Source organism: Marmota marmota, unplaced genomic scaffold (assembly GCF_001458135.2).
Source record: "Marmota marmota marmota unplaced genomic scaffold, marMar, whole genome shotgun sequence".
NCBI classification, from domain to species: domain Eukaryota; kingdom Metazoa; phylum Chordata; class Mammalia; order Rodentia; family Sciuridae; genus Marmota; species Marmota marmota.
The window spans coordinates 13,603,536-13,620,035 of NW_026000249.1; the positions used below are offsets into that span (position 1 = coordinate 13,603,536).

At 38.8% G+C, this 16,500-nt stretch overlaps 1 protein-coding gene across 4 annotated transcripts in view; it reads right to left on the bottom strand.

The window, feature by feature from the left end:
• The window catches only part of Pcyt1b (phosphate cytidylyltransferase 1B, choline), a 90,506-nt gene that overhangs the window by 36,351 nt on the left and 37,655 nt on the right, over nt 1-16,500 (bottom strand). For 3 of the 4 annotated variants that reach the window (XM_048796307.1, XM_048796309.1, XM_015488094.2), the window contains exons 2-3: nt 7,202-7,301; nt 380-496 (exon numbers count right to left, since the gene is read on the bottom strand). In XM_048796307.1, the coding sequence (XP_048652264.1) occupies nt 380-496; nt 7,202-7,301 (217 nt within the window). Of the gene's footprint in view, nt 1-379; nt 497-7,201; nt 7,302-7,785; nt 8,431-16,500 lie in introns of those variants that run through there. The other variant, XM_048796308.1, reaches the window with a different exon arrangement.

The following is a 16,500-nucleotide window of genomic DNA, read 5'->3' on the forward strand; positions in this document are numbered from 1 at the left end:
GTTTGCCCTTAATCATCCTAAACCTCTGTAGTTCTCCAAGATTTGAAATCAGAATAGTATTGCTTTTCTCTTAATCATGCCTCTGGATCATACCCCAAATTCCATTAGAAAAGCATTAATGGAAATTGTGAAGCAGCTACCCTTGGTGGTATTATTAATCTGTCTCTCTGAGGATCAATGGTACACAATCTCATGATATAATTCCCCTATGGTTTTTAAAATGTCATTTTAAATTTCAGGCAGTGAACAAGTGAGCCAGTACAGGATGAATTGGAAGCATTAACAATGTCAGATTTTACTTATGGAATTCTGAAAGGGACCCTTTTCAGAAAACATATTATAAAGGAGTTTTCTGGACAGAGAAAAATGCAATTCTTACCTCCCACCAACAAGTAGCTGTTGGGAAACAGTGTTTTTGCTTGCATAAGTGCCCTTGCGTGACCTGAGTGAAAGAGGTCAAATATTCCATCTGCATATACTCTGACAGGCCTGTCAACTGTGAAAGAAAGAAAACAGTGTTAACAGAACTGCAAGAATAAGGTATTCCAGTTACCTTCCATTAGAATAGTGCCATAAGAAAGTTTACCTAGATAAGATGCAATCTCTCTGAACCATCAATTTCATATTGGTGCATGAAATTGATTTTAAATACAGGTTCTTCTAAAGACATCAAAGCAAAACAAAAACAAAATTAAGATCAAACGAGAACACACATTGTTAGCCAACAGGAAAGACGAACACAGAGCACTGGGGAGTTCTCTTGACTCTGAGTGAAATCTAGATGTCTGAGCCGGCATAGTCGGCCTGGCAGGAACATCAAGACATGAGTAACTGAGGAGCTCAATGGAAAGGACAAATGACTATGTCCTTGAGTCTGGCAGTCTTGAATGAAGACTGCAAATCCTGTTTCAAAGGCAAAGCTGTGCTGGAGTCTGTTCATACTGCTCAAACACTTTTCTTCCCAACTTCAAGTCTCATTGGTAATCTGAAGTGAGCCATGGTAAGGGTGTTTTCATTGAAGAAGTTGGCAAATGCTATAAATCAGGGCTTATTTCCATCTGGAGGGCCAGTTGTTAAACATTTTCAAAAATATAATTGCACAAAGTCACTCTCTAACCTCTTTCATATCATAGGAGATGGGGTCCCATGCCCCCAAAGGGAGGAGAGTCAGAAATAACCGTTGCATATAAGGATGGTGTTTGGAGGTAAGCAATCAATACTATAGTCCTTCATGGTCCCACAGGATACTTGCTGCACCAGGCCAAAGACCTATTCCCTTCAAGTCAAAAGGGAGGGTTAGGGGGATAGGGTTCTATTAGTTTGGTGGATGAAGCAAGTCACACAATGGAAGGAAGGCGGGTATCACTCTATTATACCCCTATCCTGCTAGTCTGAAAGAAGCCTGTTACATTTGTCAAAAGTTTTATTTGTTTGCCAACTTTTACACCCTTCTCTACTCTCAACAAAGGAATTGGACAATGAAAATCCAAGAAGATCCAAAAATAGATAACAGGAGAAAGAAGTAGTTTTTCATAACTAACTACTCTTGTCCCAAGCACATCTGTTACCTCTTCTCCATGGTTACATATGCCATAGGGACAGTTTATTCTCTAAGAAGGAAAGAGATCTATGTGGTCACAACATTGCTTTTCCCCCACCCTACTGCTCCATACTGGAGGTGCAATCCAGGGCCTTGCACACACAAGACAAGTGCTCTATCACTGAGCTACCCCCAGTCCCACAATGGATTTTTTTTAATTTTAAAAAATATTTATTTTTTAGTTATAGTTGGACACAACACCTTTATTTTATTTATTTTTATGTGGTGCAGAGGATCGAACCCAGGACCTCGCATGTGCTAGGCACACACTCTACCACTGAGCCATAACCCCAGCCCCCCCCCATGGATTTTTTTTAGATGTTGATGGACCTTTATTAGATTCATTTATTTATATGTGGTACTGAGAATTGAACCCCGGGCCTCACACATGCTAGACAAGTGCTCTTACCAATGAGCCACAACTCCAGCCACCACAATGGATTTTTTAAAAGAGGAATATGAGAAGCCAGGTGCAGTGACATGCACCTGTAGTCCCAGCTACTTGAGAGGCTGAGGCAAGAGGATCACTTGAACCCAGGAGTTTGGGGCCAGCCTGTGCAACATAGCAAGACCCCATCTCACAAAAAAAAGAAAAAGAGGAACATGAGAACTTATTTCTCCTAACATTAACATTGTACCTATTAACCAACCTCTCACCCTTCTTCTACTTCCTACCCCCCCCAAGTCTCTGGTTATCACTATTCTACTCACTGAATAATTTGATTTGATTATTACCCAATGTATACATGAATCAAAATATCACATTGTACTTCATAAGTATATATACAATTATGATTAATAAAAAGATATAGAAAAATAGAATATGAGGACTATCAATTAAATATGCTGAACAGAACACACACATTTATCTCTACCTCCTTCTCAAACACCAAAACAAGTATAAAAAAGAGTTTAAAAGGTATCATTTTGCAGAGTTCGGTGGCACATGCCTGTCTACCGGCAACTCAGGAGGTTGAGGCAGGAGGATCACAAGTTTGAGGCCAGTCTCAGCAACTTAGTGATACCCTCAGCAACTTATTAAGACCCAGTCTTAAAATAAAAAAGGCTAGGAATGTAGCTCAATGGAGGTGTGCTTGTCTAGCATGTGTGAGGCCCTCAGCTCCATCCCCAGTTTGGGCAGGGAGAAGGCATAATTTTCGCCAAGGTTAGAGAAAACAAGGAAGACAGTGACAGTGAATGAGAGATGTCAAAAACATTTTGTAAAGTCAGTTGTCAAGTGTTGAGTGCCTACAGGAAATAAGAATTAGGGGTGAGGTAGGAGGAGAAAGGTATTGCTGATTTTCTTTATAAACCTAAGAGTCTGACTGACTTTTTAAAATACATACATGTATTATGTTATAAATGAATTTTTATTATAATTAACACAATAATTGTACAAATTAATGGGATTCACTGTGATATTTCCATACATGCATACATTGTGCATTGATCATATCCATTCACCCTTTTACTTTCACCCTTTCCTTCCTCCCTACCCCCTTTCCAGCCCCTAGTATTCCTCTTCTACTTTCAGATTGTCTTTTTGTTTGCTTGTTTGTGAGGAAGCTTGTACTACTTGTATTTCTGTGAATGCTTTAAAAAGAAAGAAATCAATGGAAACTTCTATTGAATGATCTTTAGAACTTAGATTTCAAATAGTGATTATTTCTTGATGCAATTCCACCTCATTAATTTGGAAACAAATAAATGTTACATTAATAGATTCAGATGGTATAATGTTTCTAATAAATTTCTCTAATAGAATATCTAGAGACTTTATGTCAGATTAGGAACTGCAACTATTTTCAATTATATACTATTTTGAACAAACAGAATTGCCTTCACAGGATTATACTGTATTCTAAATAAGGCACAGTAAACAGAAAATGCTTTGAAATAACAAACTGTCTAATGAGGGATCCTTGGTTTCAATGCTCTTATTCAATTTGATTTCAATTGAGGAAAATTTGTTTTAAGATATAAACCCCATGGAAAAGCAGATGGCAGTTTTGTAGAACTTTTTGTTAATGATTCAGAGGTGATCAGGATAAATGAATTCAGGAAGCAAGGAAGAAAGAAAAGAAAGATGACATAATTACTGGGAAGAAGGACATTTAGTAAATTTGAGAGTATTTGCAGAGTTGATTTTGCAGTAAGCTCACTTTTAAAAATTGTAATGTGTCAGCAATTTCTAGACTGTGAGAAGCTCTACAAGACCAAAAACAACAACAAAAGAACCTGGTGTCTTTGTTTCTTCAAAAATTAAACTTCAAGGCTTAAAAAGCAGAGGGGGAGGGGAGAGAAGGAAGGAGGACCTGCAGATTGAAAGAAATTTAAAAGATATATTAATATCAGCTTATTGTAATGTATGGACATTACTCTTGTTCACACACCATCCATCCTTCAGTTCAAAGCCTGAGCATGTTTTCACTGAGCTCCATGGTCATTGGCTGAGGGCCATGCCTCACAGTGCAGCCCCTTGTGATGGACAAAGCAGAGATTTGAGGTGAAAGGGACTCAAATTGGAATCCCAATTCTACCCAGTCAGGACATTTGACAACTTACTTTTCAGTTCTTCAATTCTCATTAGCCTCTTTTGTAGAAAGGACATAGTCATAAACATCTCACATGGTTTTTGTAAAGATTAAATGAGATACAGTATAGCAGATGTATAGTAAGTTCTGCTTCCTTTTCTTTTTCCCCAGAAAAGTAAGGTCCTTTTCTGCTTGGACCTGAAGCTCATTTTTTAACTTGAGGCCAAATCTGTTTTCTTCAAAACCACCTTGTTATGGTTTGGATCTTAAATGTCTCCCACAATCTCATATGTTGAAGACTTGGTCCCCAGCTAATGGCACTATTGGGAGGTGGTGGAAACTTTAAGAGGTGGGGCCCAGTTGGAGGAAGTTAGGTCATTAGGGGCGTGCCCTTGAAGGATATATTGGGACCTCAGCCCTTTCCTCTCACTTTTTCTTGTTTCCTGTCCATGATGATGTGAGCAACTTTGCTTCACCACATGATCCCCATCACAATGTTCAGCCTTGTCATAGGCCTGAAGCAACAGGGCCAAGTGACCATGCAATGAAACCTCAGAAACTGTGAGTCAAAATAAAACTTTCCTCCTTTAAGTTGTTTAACTCAGTTGTTTTATGACAGTCACAGAAAGCTAATACACACCTGGACTTTCATTTGGCATACCTTGGATTTATTGCTGGGTCAGTATTTCTCAATGTATTGTTTCTAGATCACCAACTTAAGAATTATCTGAGCTGTTAAAAATGTAGATATCCAGGCTCCCTTCCTGATTTGAGGTTTTAGTGTGGGTAGGGAGCACAACAGGGATTCTGCTTCTCTAACAAGCTAACCAGGTGATTCTTGACACATTAAAGTCTGCTCTGTGTTACCTCCCTAAGCCTCTGGTTGCCCTTCTCAAAAGAAGCTCATGAAAAAGCTTACTCTGATCACCCTCTTCCTCACCTCACTCTTTTGAAGGCTATTCTTAAAGAAGAAGCAGAGTGTCATGGTTAAGAGGTCAAGCTCTAACACAAATAGGTTTGAGATCAAATCTCAACTTTACCTCTTAGAAATGGTTCTGCAGGTGTGCTCTGCAGAGTGGCAGTATCCCCAGGAACTTTTAAAGCAGCAACTCTTGAGACCCACCCCAGCCATCTGTGGTTCTTTCTTTTTTTTTTTTTTTCTTTTTTGGTACCAGGGATTGAACTCAGGTGTGCTTACCACTGAGCAACACCCCCAGCTCTTTTTATTTTTGAGACAGGATCTCACTAAGTTGCTGAGGGCCTTGCTAAGTCGCTGAGGGCATTGCTAAGTTGCTGAAGATGACTTTGAACTTGAAATCCTCCTGCCTCAGACTTCAGAGCCTCTGATATTACAGGCATGCACCACTGGGCCTGGCAGCCATCTGTGTTTTTAACAAGCACTCCAGGTGATTCTGTTGCAGGCTCAAGTATGAGAATCACTGCCACCTAAACTTATGCAGGTTCACGACTTCTCTAAGCCTTCATTTCCTCATCTGTGAAATACTAAAAGTACTAGCTGTGTAGAACTATGATAGTTAAACTGGGCATGGTGGCACATGCCTGCAATCCCAGTGGCTCAGGAGGCTGAGGCAGGAAGATCACAAATTCAAAGCCAGCCTCAGCAGAAGCGAGGCACTAAGCAACTCAGTGAGACCCTGTCTCTAAATAAAATACACAAAAGGACTGGGGACATGGCTCAGTGGTTGAGTGCCCCTGGGTTCAATCCCCAGTACTCTCCTGAAATAAAGAAGTATGATAGTTAAATTGCATGATACATAAAAGACCTCAATGCATAGTAAGCATTTAATAAATATCCATTCTTATTGTTAAGCAAATGGTCCTTTGTCCCATGGATTCTTCTAAGTTTAGGTTGGTTGTTTTTGGCAAAGGAAGTAAAAACCATTGAGTTGTGTCATCATAACTGGCTCAAAACTTATTTGCTCAACTAGTCTTATTTTTTACTCCATCTCAACCAACTTGAATTATACTCATTTATTCTCACACACCTCTCTATCTCTGTGCCTTCATTGTTTCTCTTATATCCTTCTGAGAACACATTTTCCATTTCTGCCCACACAGTTCAAACCTTATTTCTCACAAAAGTATCAGCTCCATGTTGTTCCCTCCCTGACATCTTGCCTGACCACTCCAGGCCAAATGAATTTGCCCTTTTCTAAACTGTCAGTCATCATCTGTGTTGTAGGATTTAGTCCTTAAGCACATTGCAAGCATGCTACTTGTGGCTTTTATTTCATCTCTAATTGTCTTGTCTCTTTAATTATCATGAAAACCCTTGGGAAACAAATTATATTTATATTCTTTTTAAATCCCTTCACTATCCATTCTCTGGTACAGCCTTAAAAAATAATGAATGAATGAATAAACTTTTATAGCAGAGCCCAGTATTTTTAAGGCATGCTAAAAAGGTTTGTTTTTTTTTTAAATGCAGACTTTTAAGAATAGTAATAATTATATAGTAGTTTGGGTTCATAAAAGCCTTCATGGTTTAAAAAATGCTTTGGGCCAGGTTTGGTCTTATATTCCCAGTGACTCGGGAGCCTGGAGTAGGAGGATTGCAAGTTGGAGGCCAGCCTCAGCAACTTAGTGAGACCCTGTCTCAAAATAAAAATAAATAAATAAATAAAAGGGGCTAAAGATGCAGCTCAGTGGTACAGCATGCATGGGTTCAATCCCCAGCACTGGAAAAAAATGCTTTGGTATTTTTAACTGAATTTAGCTATCACAAAACCTTTGCAGACCAGGTATTATTGTCCCCATTTTGCACATGAGGAAACAGACTCATATCTCTCTCATGACTTGCCCATGGCTGTTGAACTATTAAATGAAAGATTTGGGGCTTAAATTCCTGCATTAGGCTGCATCTTTTACGTGGATACTTTGGTTGGTGTAGGTTACCACTGCTAACATTCACCCTTCTTGCATTGTGCTATAATCTCTAAATTCAATTCTAATTGAAAGCAAGCAATGCTCAAATAATGATGGGGCTTTATAAATACTTTAAATATCAAGACAGAGCCCATTTGGGGAAAAAGAAGAACAGCCTCACCTGGTGTTCCTAAGCGGGCCTGAGCAATGGTCAGTTTTTCATGGGGTGCTTGGCACTGGCAGCTCGTTTCATCTGCAAATGGGGCAGGTGCAGTCAGGGTCTAAAAGGGAAAAAAGAAAACAAAGGGAATACAGTCTCACAAGTTTTCCTTCAGCACCATCTTCCCTGAAGTTTTATTCTTGTTGACTACACAGGTATGAATATGAAGTAAAATATATCTGCTAAGCCTCTCAGAGAAATATTGTACTGCTAGAAATAAAGATGGTATTGTCATGATGCCCCCCGTCTTTTTTTTTTTTTTTTTTTTTTACTGGTGCTTCAGAAATAATAGCTTTTCAGTGTCTACCATCTGCCAGGTACCAGATGAGCTACTCTGGATCTGTCACGCCTCTTAGGCTTCACAACACCCTACGATGGATGCACACTTCTATAGTGCAAGATAATACTATGCCTATTTCACAGAAAAGGCAACTGAGGCTCAGCAGGGTTAATAAAGATGCTAAGTCATGCCCCTGGAAAGGCCTAATGCCCAGCTTTGACCATCTCCCAAGCAATGAGGGCAGTCTTCAAACATTTAGACTCACCCACACCCGGGGTACTCGGCTGAAAGGAGCATCATACTCGGAAGCGTGGCACGACATCTCCTCTATTTCACACGCCAGCCTGGCCAATCATAAACTCTGACGTCTCTTCAGTGCAAAGACCAAGGCCGTTATCTGTGCTCTGGGAGGGCCTAAAAGCACAGCAATTCTGGCGGGCTGCAGATAACTGTTACTGTGGTAGCTTCGCCAGCCACCAATGGCTGGAGGCCCCGCCCCAGGCAGCTTAGGCTGGAGCTCTGGGGAACGCTGTGAGAAAGATGTAGTCACTTGGAAGCCTGCCCAGGAAGTGGCCCTGCATTTTTTAGTCAGCCTCTTAAAATGAAAATCTCACTCTCTCCAGACAGGGGAAGACAAAGCGGGCGGTGTTTTTGTAAACAGGGTAGATGCAATCCAGAGTTGTCCTTTTGTAGTGTTTGAACTATGTCATTATCACAGTCACCACTACATCATCTTTGGTAATTTTTAAGCTAAAGTTGACTAATCACTGTAAACATTAGTCATAGTGCTGCATGAATAGTTTCTTAGAGATGGAGACAGGTGTTCTTTGACTTGGGAAGATTCAACTGAAGAAGGACCCATACATTTTTTAAAAAAAAAAATTAATGTTGCACGATAATTATAACTAAAAATAGTGGGAATTCATTTTGACATATTCAAACATGCACATAACATAAATTGATCAATTTCATTCCCCATTTCCTCCTCTTTCCCTCCCCTCCTTACTCCACCTGATTCCCTTCCTCTATCTTACTGGTCTCCCTTCTGTCTACCCAAGATCCCATTTTTCCTCTTTTCTCATAGTTTCCACATATGAGAGGAAGATCCATACACTTGACAAGGAGCTGTAATCCACTTCTGCCATTCACTTATTCAATCAATCATGCATTCAAATACACATCAGGCACTGTCTTAGAATCTGAGGCTAGAAGTGGAGATAAGACCAGAACCTGCCCTTAAGAAGCCACTATTCTCTGCATTGACCAGAATGGATCCATGTCCTGGGCCCATTCCCTTCCACTATTGCAGTCACTTCCACCCTAAAAATGGGAGTCCTGCCCCAGATTGTTGGGAGACCTCCCAGTTGCCTGAGACTTTCTTAACCCACACCCTCTTCTTCAGGGCTCTGAAGGCAAACCAAAACTTGGGACAAAGATTCAGAAAACTTGAATCCACTATTGGTTCTTTTTCAGATATATTAAGGTGACCTTGTGGATTGGAGCTGCATTTGTAATGTGACAAAGGGGTACAGTGACAAGAGCAGGAACTCTGTGCCATAAAACCGGGGTTCACATCCCCTTTGCAGCACTCATGGGCTATGTGTTTTAATTTGGCTTTTCTGGTTAAAAGGAACTGGCACCCACTGCCAGGTGTGGTAGTGCATGCTTGTAATCCCAGCAGCTTGGGAGGCTAAGGCAGGAGGATCACTAGTTCAGAGCCAGCCTCAGCAAAAGTGAGGCACTAAGCAACTCAGTAAGACCCTGTTTCTAAATAAAATACAAAAAATAGGGCTGGGGATGTGGCTCAGTGGCCAAGTACACCTGAGTTCAATTCCCAGTATCTCCCTCCCCACAAGAAAAGGAACTAGCACCCACTAAAGTTAGATCAAGGGATGAAGGATTTATTTTAAGGTTGCTCTGGTGCAGAAACTATGGAAAAGGAAGAAAGGGGCAGAGTGTGGCCCCAGAGTGCCAAGTGTTCTGTACCAACCTGGTTGTTCCCTGAACATGTTTCTTCCTACTCCATTTCCATTCACCCTATATGCTTCCACCACACCAAAGTGTTTGCCTGCCTTCTATTCCCCATAACTTTAGCTTAATGATGGCTTATCATGGCTTCTCAGTCTCCCTTCACAACACTCATTTATCAACTTCTGATTGTGCCTTTCAGCCTCAGCTCCTGTTACCAACTTACTGCTTCTTTCCATGTTTCCTGATTCAAATTCCTAAGGCAGGTTTGTGGGTAGAGCTCATTTGCCTAGCATGTGAAAGGCCCTGGATTCCATTCATAGCGCGCGCGCACACACACACACACACACACACACACCACAAAGATCCTGAGGCAGTTCCTGAGTGGCCAAGCTCATCTTTTCACATCAGGCCATAACCAGGATGAGCTGCAATTGGGTCGGGTAGCTATCCTGCAGACCAACAGCTGTGGCAAGGAAAGTCATAAGTGGCCTATTGTCACTTTAGCAGAAGCTTTAGATGGGACAAGACAAATATTTGACTTTGTGTGCTCTTAAAAGCAAGTTCCAGGCTGGTGATGTGGCTCAAGCGGTAGCACGCTCGCCTGGCATGCGTGCGGCCCAGGTTCGATCCTCAGCATCACCTACAAACAAAGATGTTGTGTCCGCCGAAAACTAAAAAAAAAAATAAATATTAAAGTTCTCTCTCTCTCTCTCTCTCATATTAAAAAAAAGCAAGTTCCTTAGTTTATTGGAACCTCAGCTTCATTTGTAAAATGGGTAACTATCTTCTAGGGTTATTGTGAAAAACAGATAATATGTGTAACATACTTGATACTCAGGAAATTGTAGCTATTATCATTGCTATCATTACTCGTTCTTATATGTAATACTACATATTTTGATATAATAAAAGAGTGTAGTTATCCATAGAAATAAGCAAATTGACTTATGAATGGACTTTTAGGACATGACCTAAACAGGCAAATCAGTTGGCAAATGAAACTAGCTCACATTAAAGATGCATTACCCTTTATTATACATGGACAGTGAATCTTCTTCACATGATCTAAAATAAATTACTATTTGGAGATCTTTTACACTCTAGTCACAAAGTCTATTAAAGAGATGAGGTGTTGCCATTTTCCAAGAAAGGCGTAATCTAGAGGGTGTGAAATCTGATAATTAAAGCAGAGATAGATAAATTTGTAAAGCAACAATAGTTACTCAAAGGTAAGGAAACGTTTTTTGTACACCATGCATTTTGGTCTTAATTATTGTGCCCTAGCAGTAGGAAAATGGGGGAATTGAACTGAATAAACACTCAGGATTTTTAGAAAATTAGAATGGAGAGACCTCAAAAAGGAGATACTAAAATTCCTGATAATTTGAGAAGGGGAACCCAAACAATTAATAAAGAAATAAAAGCACTTCAGCATATTTGTGCCTAGGCTTAGTGAAGCAGGTCAGGCGACTCACTGGATTCTTTGTCATTGATCATGTAGAATCTCACCAGCAAGCCTCAGCTTAGACTCTAAGTTACTCAGATCATGTTTAATTTATGCTAGCTAGATCTTTTTGAGGATAGCTAAATGGAGGGAAAAATAAGAAAAAAAGAAACAGAATTGTTTCTGGGACAGTGATCTTCCAAAGTGAACGGTAGTCCCTTTAGAATGGGAGGAGGTATTAGTTTGAAAAGACATGTTCAATTTTCAATAATTTCATTTTGGAATAAAAGCCCTACTCTTTTCAACATGTGAATCATAGACACTAAGCCTTTGAACTACTGGGGATCATCGGAGGATAGATGATTCCCCCCTAGAGAGCCATATCCTAAATTAAAATTTGGGAAGGCACATGAAATTATTGCTAAGCAGAGAAGAGTGAGGATTTTAAGAAGCCTTGGCCCAGCAATCTGGACCTCACATGTACAAAGACCTTGCAAGACCACAAACTTGGACACAGCCCATAATAAAACTTTTTTCTACATTTTGCTCATTCATCATGCAAGTTCTGCTTTTGTAAATTGCACTATAGTGCTATACCAAAGCCATATTCCCTGCAGGTTTTTTAAAAGGAAGGACATTATATGTTGGACATTTTCATTTGTAGAGTCTCTTTAATTGGACATTGACAAATATTTCCTTAAAAGCTATGAAGTACTATATAAAATATACAATGCAAATATTACTTGAGTGCAAAAAATGGCTGGTAGAATCTGTACTTATGAAATGTGCATTATTGACTGAAGATAATTGGACTGATAAATTTTAGAACCAGAAATTGAGAGTTAAAAGAAAGACATTACAAAATCTCAACCCTCAATCTCATACTAGAGTTTGTTATTTACTCATCTCTGAACATAATTGCTAAGCCTGTTATTACTTGGGATCAGAATGTTTTAATCTTTTTAGAAATAGAGAGGGAAGAAAAATAGATCTCACAGTTTCCCATAGGTCTGACACACATGAGTCACTGGATTATTTGTCATTGATTATGTAGAATCCCACACCAGACAGCTGGAACAAAGTGCTCACCAACACACTTCAATGGAGTGAAGGAAAAAAAGGCCCAGAACATGGCTCAACACCATGAATTTTCCATTTTTCGTTTTGTTAAGTATGGTATGCACATGTAATTAGGTAATAGGCATCATTAAAATAGTAAGATAAGGCTGGGGTGTAGCTCAGTAGTAGAGCACTTGCCTAGCATATAGTGGCCCTGGGTTCAATCCTGAGCATCTCAAAAAGGAAAAAATGGTAAGACAGGTGTATGTGTGTGTGTGTGTGTATGTGTGTGTGTGTGTGTGTGTAAAATATGATTTCATTGAATGCAAAAGCAGGTCACAAAACAATATATATGTTATATAGTATGATACCATTTATGATAAAAGAGGGAGAATTGGGCAATGGTGACTCATGCCTATAATCCCAGATTCTTGGGAAGCTGAGGCAGGAGGATTGCAAGTTCAGGCCAGCCTGAACAATTTAGAGAGACCCTTTCTCAAAATAAGAATTTAAAAAATGTCTGGACATGGAGTTCAGTGGCAGAGCACTTGCCTAATATGCTTGAGGCCTTAAATTTGGTTTCTAGTACCACGCTTCCTCTAGATATACTGTTTTTAAACGCCAGTATATCTAGAGGAAGTGAGCAAAAGGAAAATGTAGTAGGAGATATAGCCGAGATAAGGCATGGAGGAAGTTAGTAAGGGGCTTTTAGGACACTACAAGGACTGGTTTTCACTCCAGTGAGATGGGAACCATTAGAAAGTTTTGAAGAAGTTATGATCTGATCTGACATGATCTGATCCAGCTTTAACAGGACCACTTGTCTGATATGTTGAGACTAAACAGTAAGAGGGCAAAGGTAGTAACAAGAAAACCATTGAGGTGTCTCAGGCAAAAGAAGACAGAGGCTGGAGTGATAGTTGTGGTCAGATTTGGGGCTGGGTGTATAGCTTGGTGGTAGAGTGCTTGCCTAGCATACACAATACTGTAGTTTCCATCTCCAACACACACACACACACACACACACACACACAAAGTGGTCAGACTCTGGATAGATTTGGTATAAATAAAGTTTGGAAGAGATTGATGGAGAGCGTGAAAGAATGAGAAGAGTCAAAATAATTCCAAAGTAGATGGCCTAAAGAATTACTAACTTCCTCCATGCCTTATCTCGGCTATATCTCCTACTACATTTTCCTTTTGCTCACTTCCTCTAGACATACTGGCGTTTTAAAACAGTATTTTGTGGTACTAGAAACCAAATTTAGGGCCTCAAGCATATTAGGCAAGTGCTCTGCCACTGAACTCCATGTCCAAACGTTTTTTAAATTCTTATTTTGAGGAAGAGTCTCTCTAAATTGTTCAGGCTGGCCTGGAACTTACAATCCTCCATAGGATGGGGAAAACACTGGAAGAGTAGGAGAAGAGGAGGAGAAACAGGAATGGAAATATTAAGAATTCTGTTCTCTCTCTGATTTGATTTGACATACCTACTAGATCTCCAAGAGCAGATGTCCAGTAAACAGTTGAATGAATAAGTCTGGAGTTTGGGAGAGATTACTATGCTAGAGATACAGGTTTAGAAACTGACAGAATGTAAGTGATGCTTAAGGTGATTAGACTCAATTCACGATTAGACTCAATTCACGCATTCAGCGAAGGGTATAAGTGCATGTAGAAGAGAAGTCCAGGTTGTCAAATGAGGAAACAATATGTGTTTCTCCTCGGGCTCTCCCCACTGTTATGGAAGATCTAAGAAAGCAAGGACTAGATCTGTTGTGTTCATTGCTGTATCTCTGCTCCCTAGAGTGGTACCTGGCACATAAAAGGTCCATCAATATTTGTTGAATAAGTACTAGAGAGAGAATAATTATTGATAAAGACAAAAACATGATTTAAACATAATAAGAAAATCCATGTACTTATCAGTGTTTCATAGATTTTTTCTCATCTTCATAATACATGTTATAGAAAACTTGGGAAGATCAAGAGAAAAAAACAGAAGTCACCAATAACTCTACTTCCCAGAGACAGTTATTGCTAATACTTTTCATATTTATTTTCGGCCTTTCTTTTTTTATACTTCAAAATAATTTCTTTTTTTTTTTGAGAGAGAGAGAGAGAATTTTTTTAATATTTATTTTTTTTAGTTTTCGGTGGACACAACATCTTTATTTTTATGTGGTGCTGAGGATTGAACCCAGCGCCCCGCGCGTGCCAGGCCACCACGCTACCACTTGAGCCACATCCCCAGCCCCAAAATAATTTCTCTTTTTAAAAAATTTTTTAATTTGTATTTTCAGCCTTTCTAATATGTCATATATACATAACAACTCTGGAATCTTACTGCATAGACATTTTTCACTCAATATATCAAGTTATTTTATCACATCATTTAAATAGTTTTTAACCTCCCTAATTTTGGGAACTGGAGAACATTCCACTAAAGAGAAAAATCATAATATAAATTCTTTATTTTTGAATATTTAATTATTCATCTTACTCATGTAAGTAACATTCTAAACATAATTCTGAATCTCTGATCATATCCTTAGGATAGATGTTTAGGAGCTGAATTACTTAGATCAGGAGTATGAACATTTTAAAGATAAACATTTGCAGAACATTTTAAAATGTATTGGTAAATTACCTTCTTACAAAAGCTTTATCATTTATACTCACATTACAATGTATGAAAGCACCTATCTTGCTGCCATCTCACTGGCATTGAGTATTATCTTTGTCAATTTTATAGACCAAAAAATGGTATCATGCTGTTTCAATTTGCATTATTTTGATTACAAGAAAGATTGAATATTTTATAAATGTTTATTAGTCATTTGTATTTTCTTCTGAGAATAATGTGTCCTTTGCCCAGTTTTCTATTGTTGAGAAGAAGTATTTTGAAGTTGGTTAAAAGCAAAACAATAGCACAGTTAAAAGGTTACCCAAAATATCTTTTTTAACATATTTTCCAACTTTATTTAGAGTTTCTTCAGAAGGAATCCATCTTTTAAATCAGTGTGTAAACACCAGCTTCTAGGTCGGGCTAGTAATTAACTGCCCCTCTGGAGATCAGGGATCAGAATTTTTATTATGCCCTACAATACAGGCTTCCTTAAAACACTGACCACCTAAGCCAGGTGTGATGGCTCATACCTTTAATCCCAGCTACTCCAGGGACAGGCAGGATGATCATAAATCCAAGGCTAATCTCAGCAATTTAGCAAGACCTTATCTCAAAATTTAAAAAAAAAGGCTGGGGACATAGCTCAGTGGCAGTGGTAGAGCACCCCTGGGTTCAATCCCCAGAACCACCACTACCAACGACAACAACAAAAAAACATTAAAAACAAAACACTGACCCTTCATAAACTGCAACTCCCTCCCATGTGGCTACTTTTAGAAACCCAGGGAAGTGAACTACAAATAATTAGATGTCTCCTAGTAATATAAATAAAGCCACACGGCATTCTAAAATCTATATTTCCCACATATTTTTAACATCTTTGAGGTTAGGAGGGTCTTAACAATAAATATTGTCTTAAAATCAGTGTTGGCCAATTTTTCACATTGTAACACCTCTGAAATGGAAGTGTAGCTTACAATTAATAGCATCTTAGATTTATGAAATGCACAGACACTATTACTAATATAAAATAATCTTTGTCTAGAGATAAGAAATTCCATACCTTAAATCACTTTTTCTTTTGGCAGTTGTGCTTACAGAGTTTATAATGAACATCAACAACAATCATATATCATATCCCTCTATCCCCCAAAACTGAAGTGACTTAAAAATAGTAAAATTTGAAAGTTTAAACAAGATATGAGGTGAAGGAGGAAAAATATTTTTTTAAAGATGAGGTGAAATGAGCACACTGGGATTCATATCATGGTCTTCAACATTTCAGAGATGATAGACTACAAAAATGGCTTTAACTCCCAGCAGTCATAGCAAAGAGGGGAATAAATTTAATATTATCAATAAGCAAAAAAGGAAGGAAAGCAAAAGACTATTGAGGAAAAGCACAGCTTTTCTTGATGCCAAATTCTGGAAGAAATTCCTCTCATGGTGCCACCTTAAAGGACATACTGGGTGATGCTGTATATATTCAACAGCCATTTATTCAACACAGCCCCCTGATAAAGACAGTTTTGATTTTTATGCTTATCTTTATAGTGCCCTCCATGCAAGGCAGAAACCTAGAACCAAAAAGCAATTCAGAAAAACATTTCTAAAAGGATCCAAACATGCCAGCTGAAAATTCAGTTCTTTCTCTCTGATGGCTGAATCTAAGGGCAGGATTAAGAATATCTAGACCAGGGTTTCTAACATGGGATGGGCAAGACAATCCATTGGAGAGCAAAATTTGTGCTTACATTTGTATCTCATGTCAAAAATCAAGAAAGAAAGAATTACTAATATCTAGTTTGATATTATTTATACTGGTGTCCTATCTCTGTTACCATAAAATATACAAGATGTTCCAATGGGAGAGTACA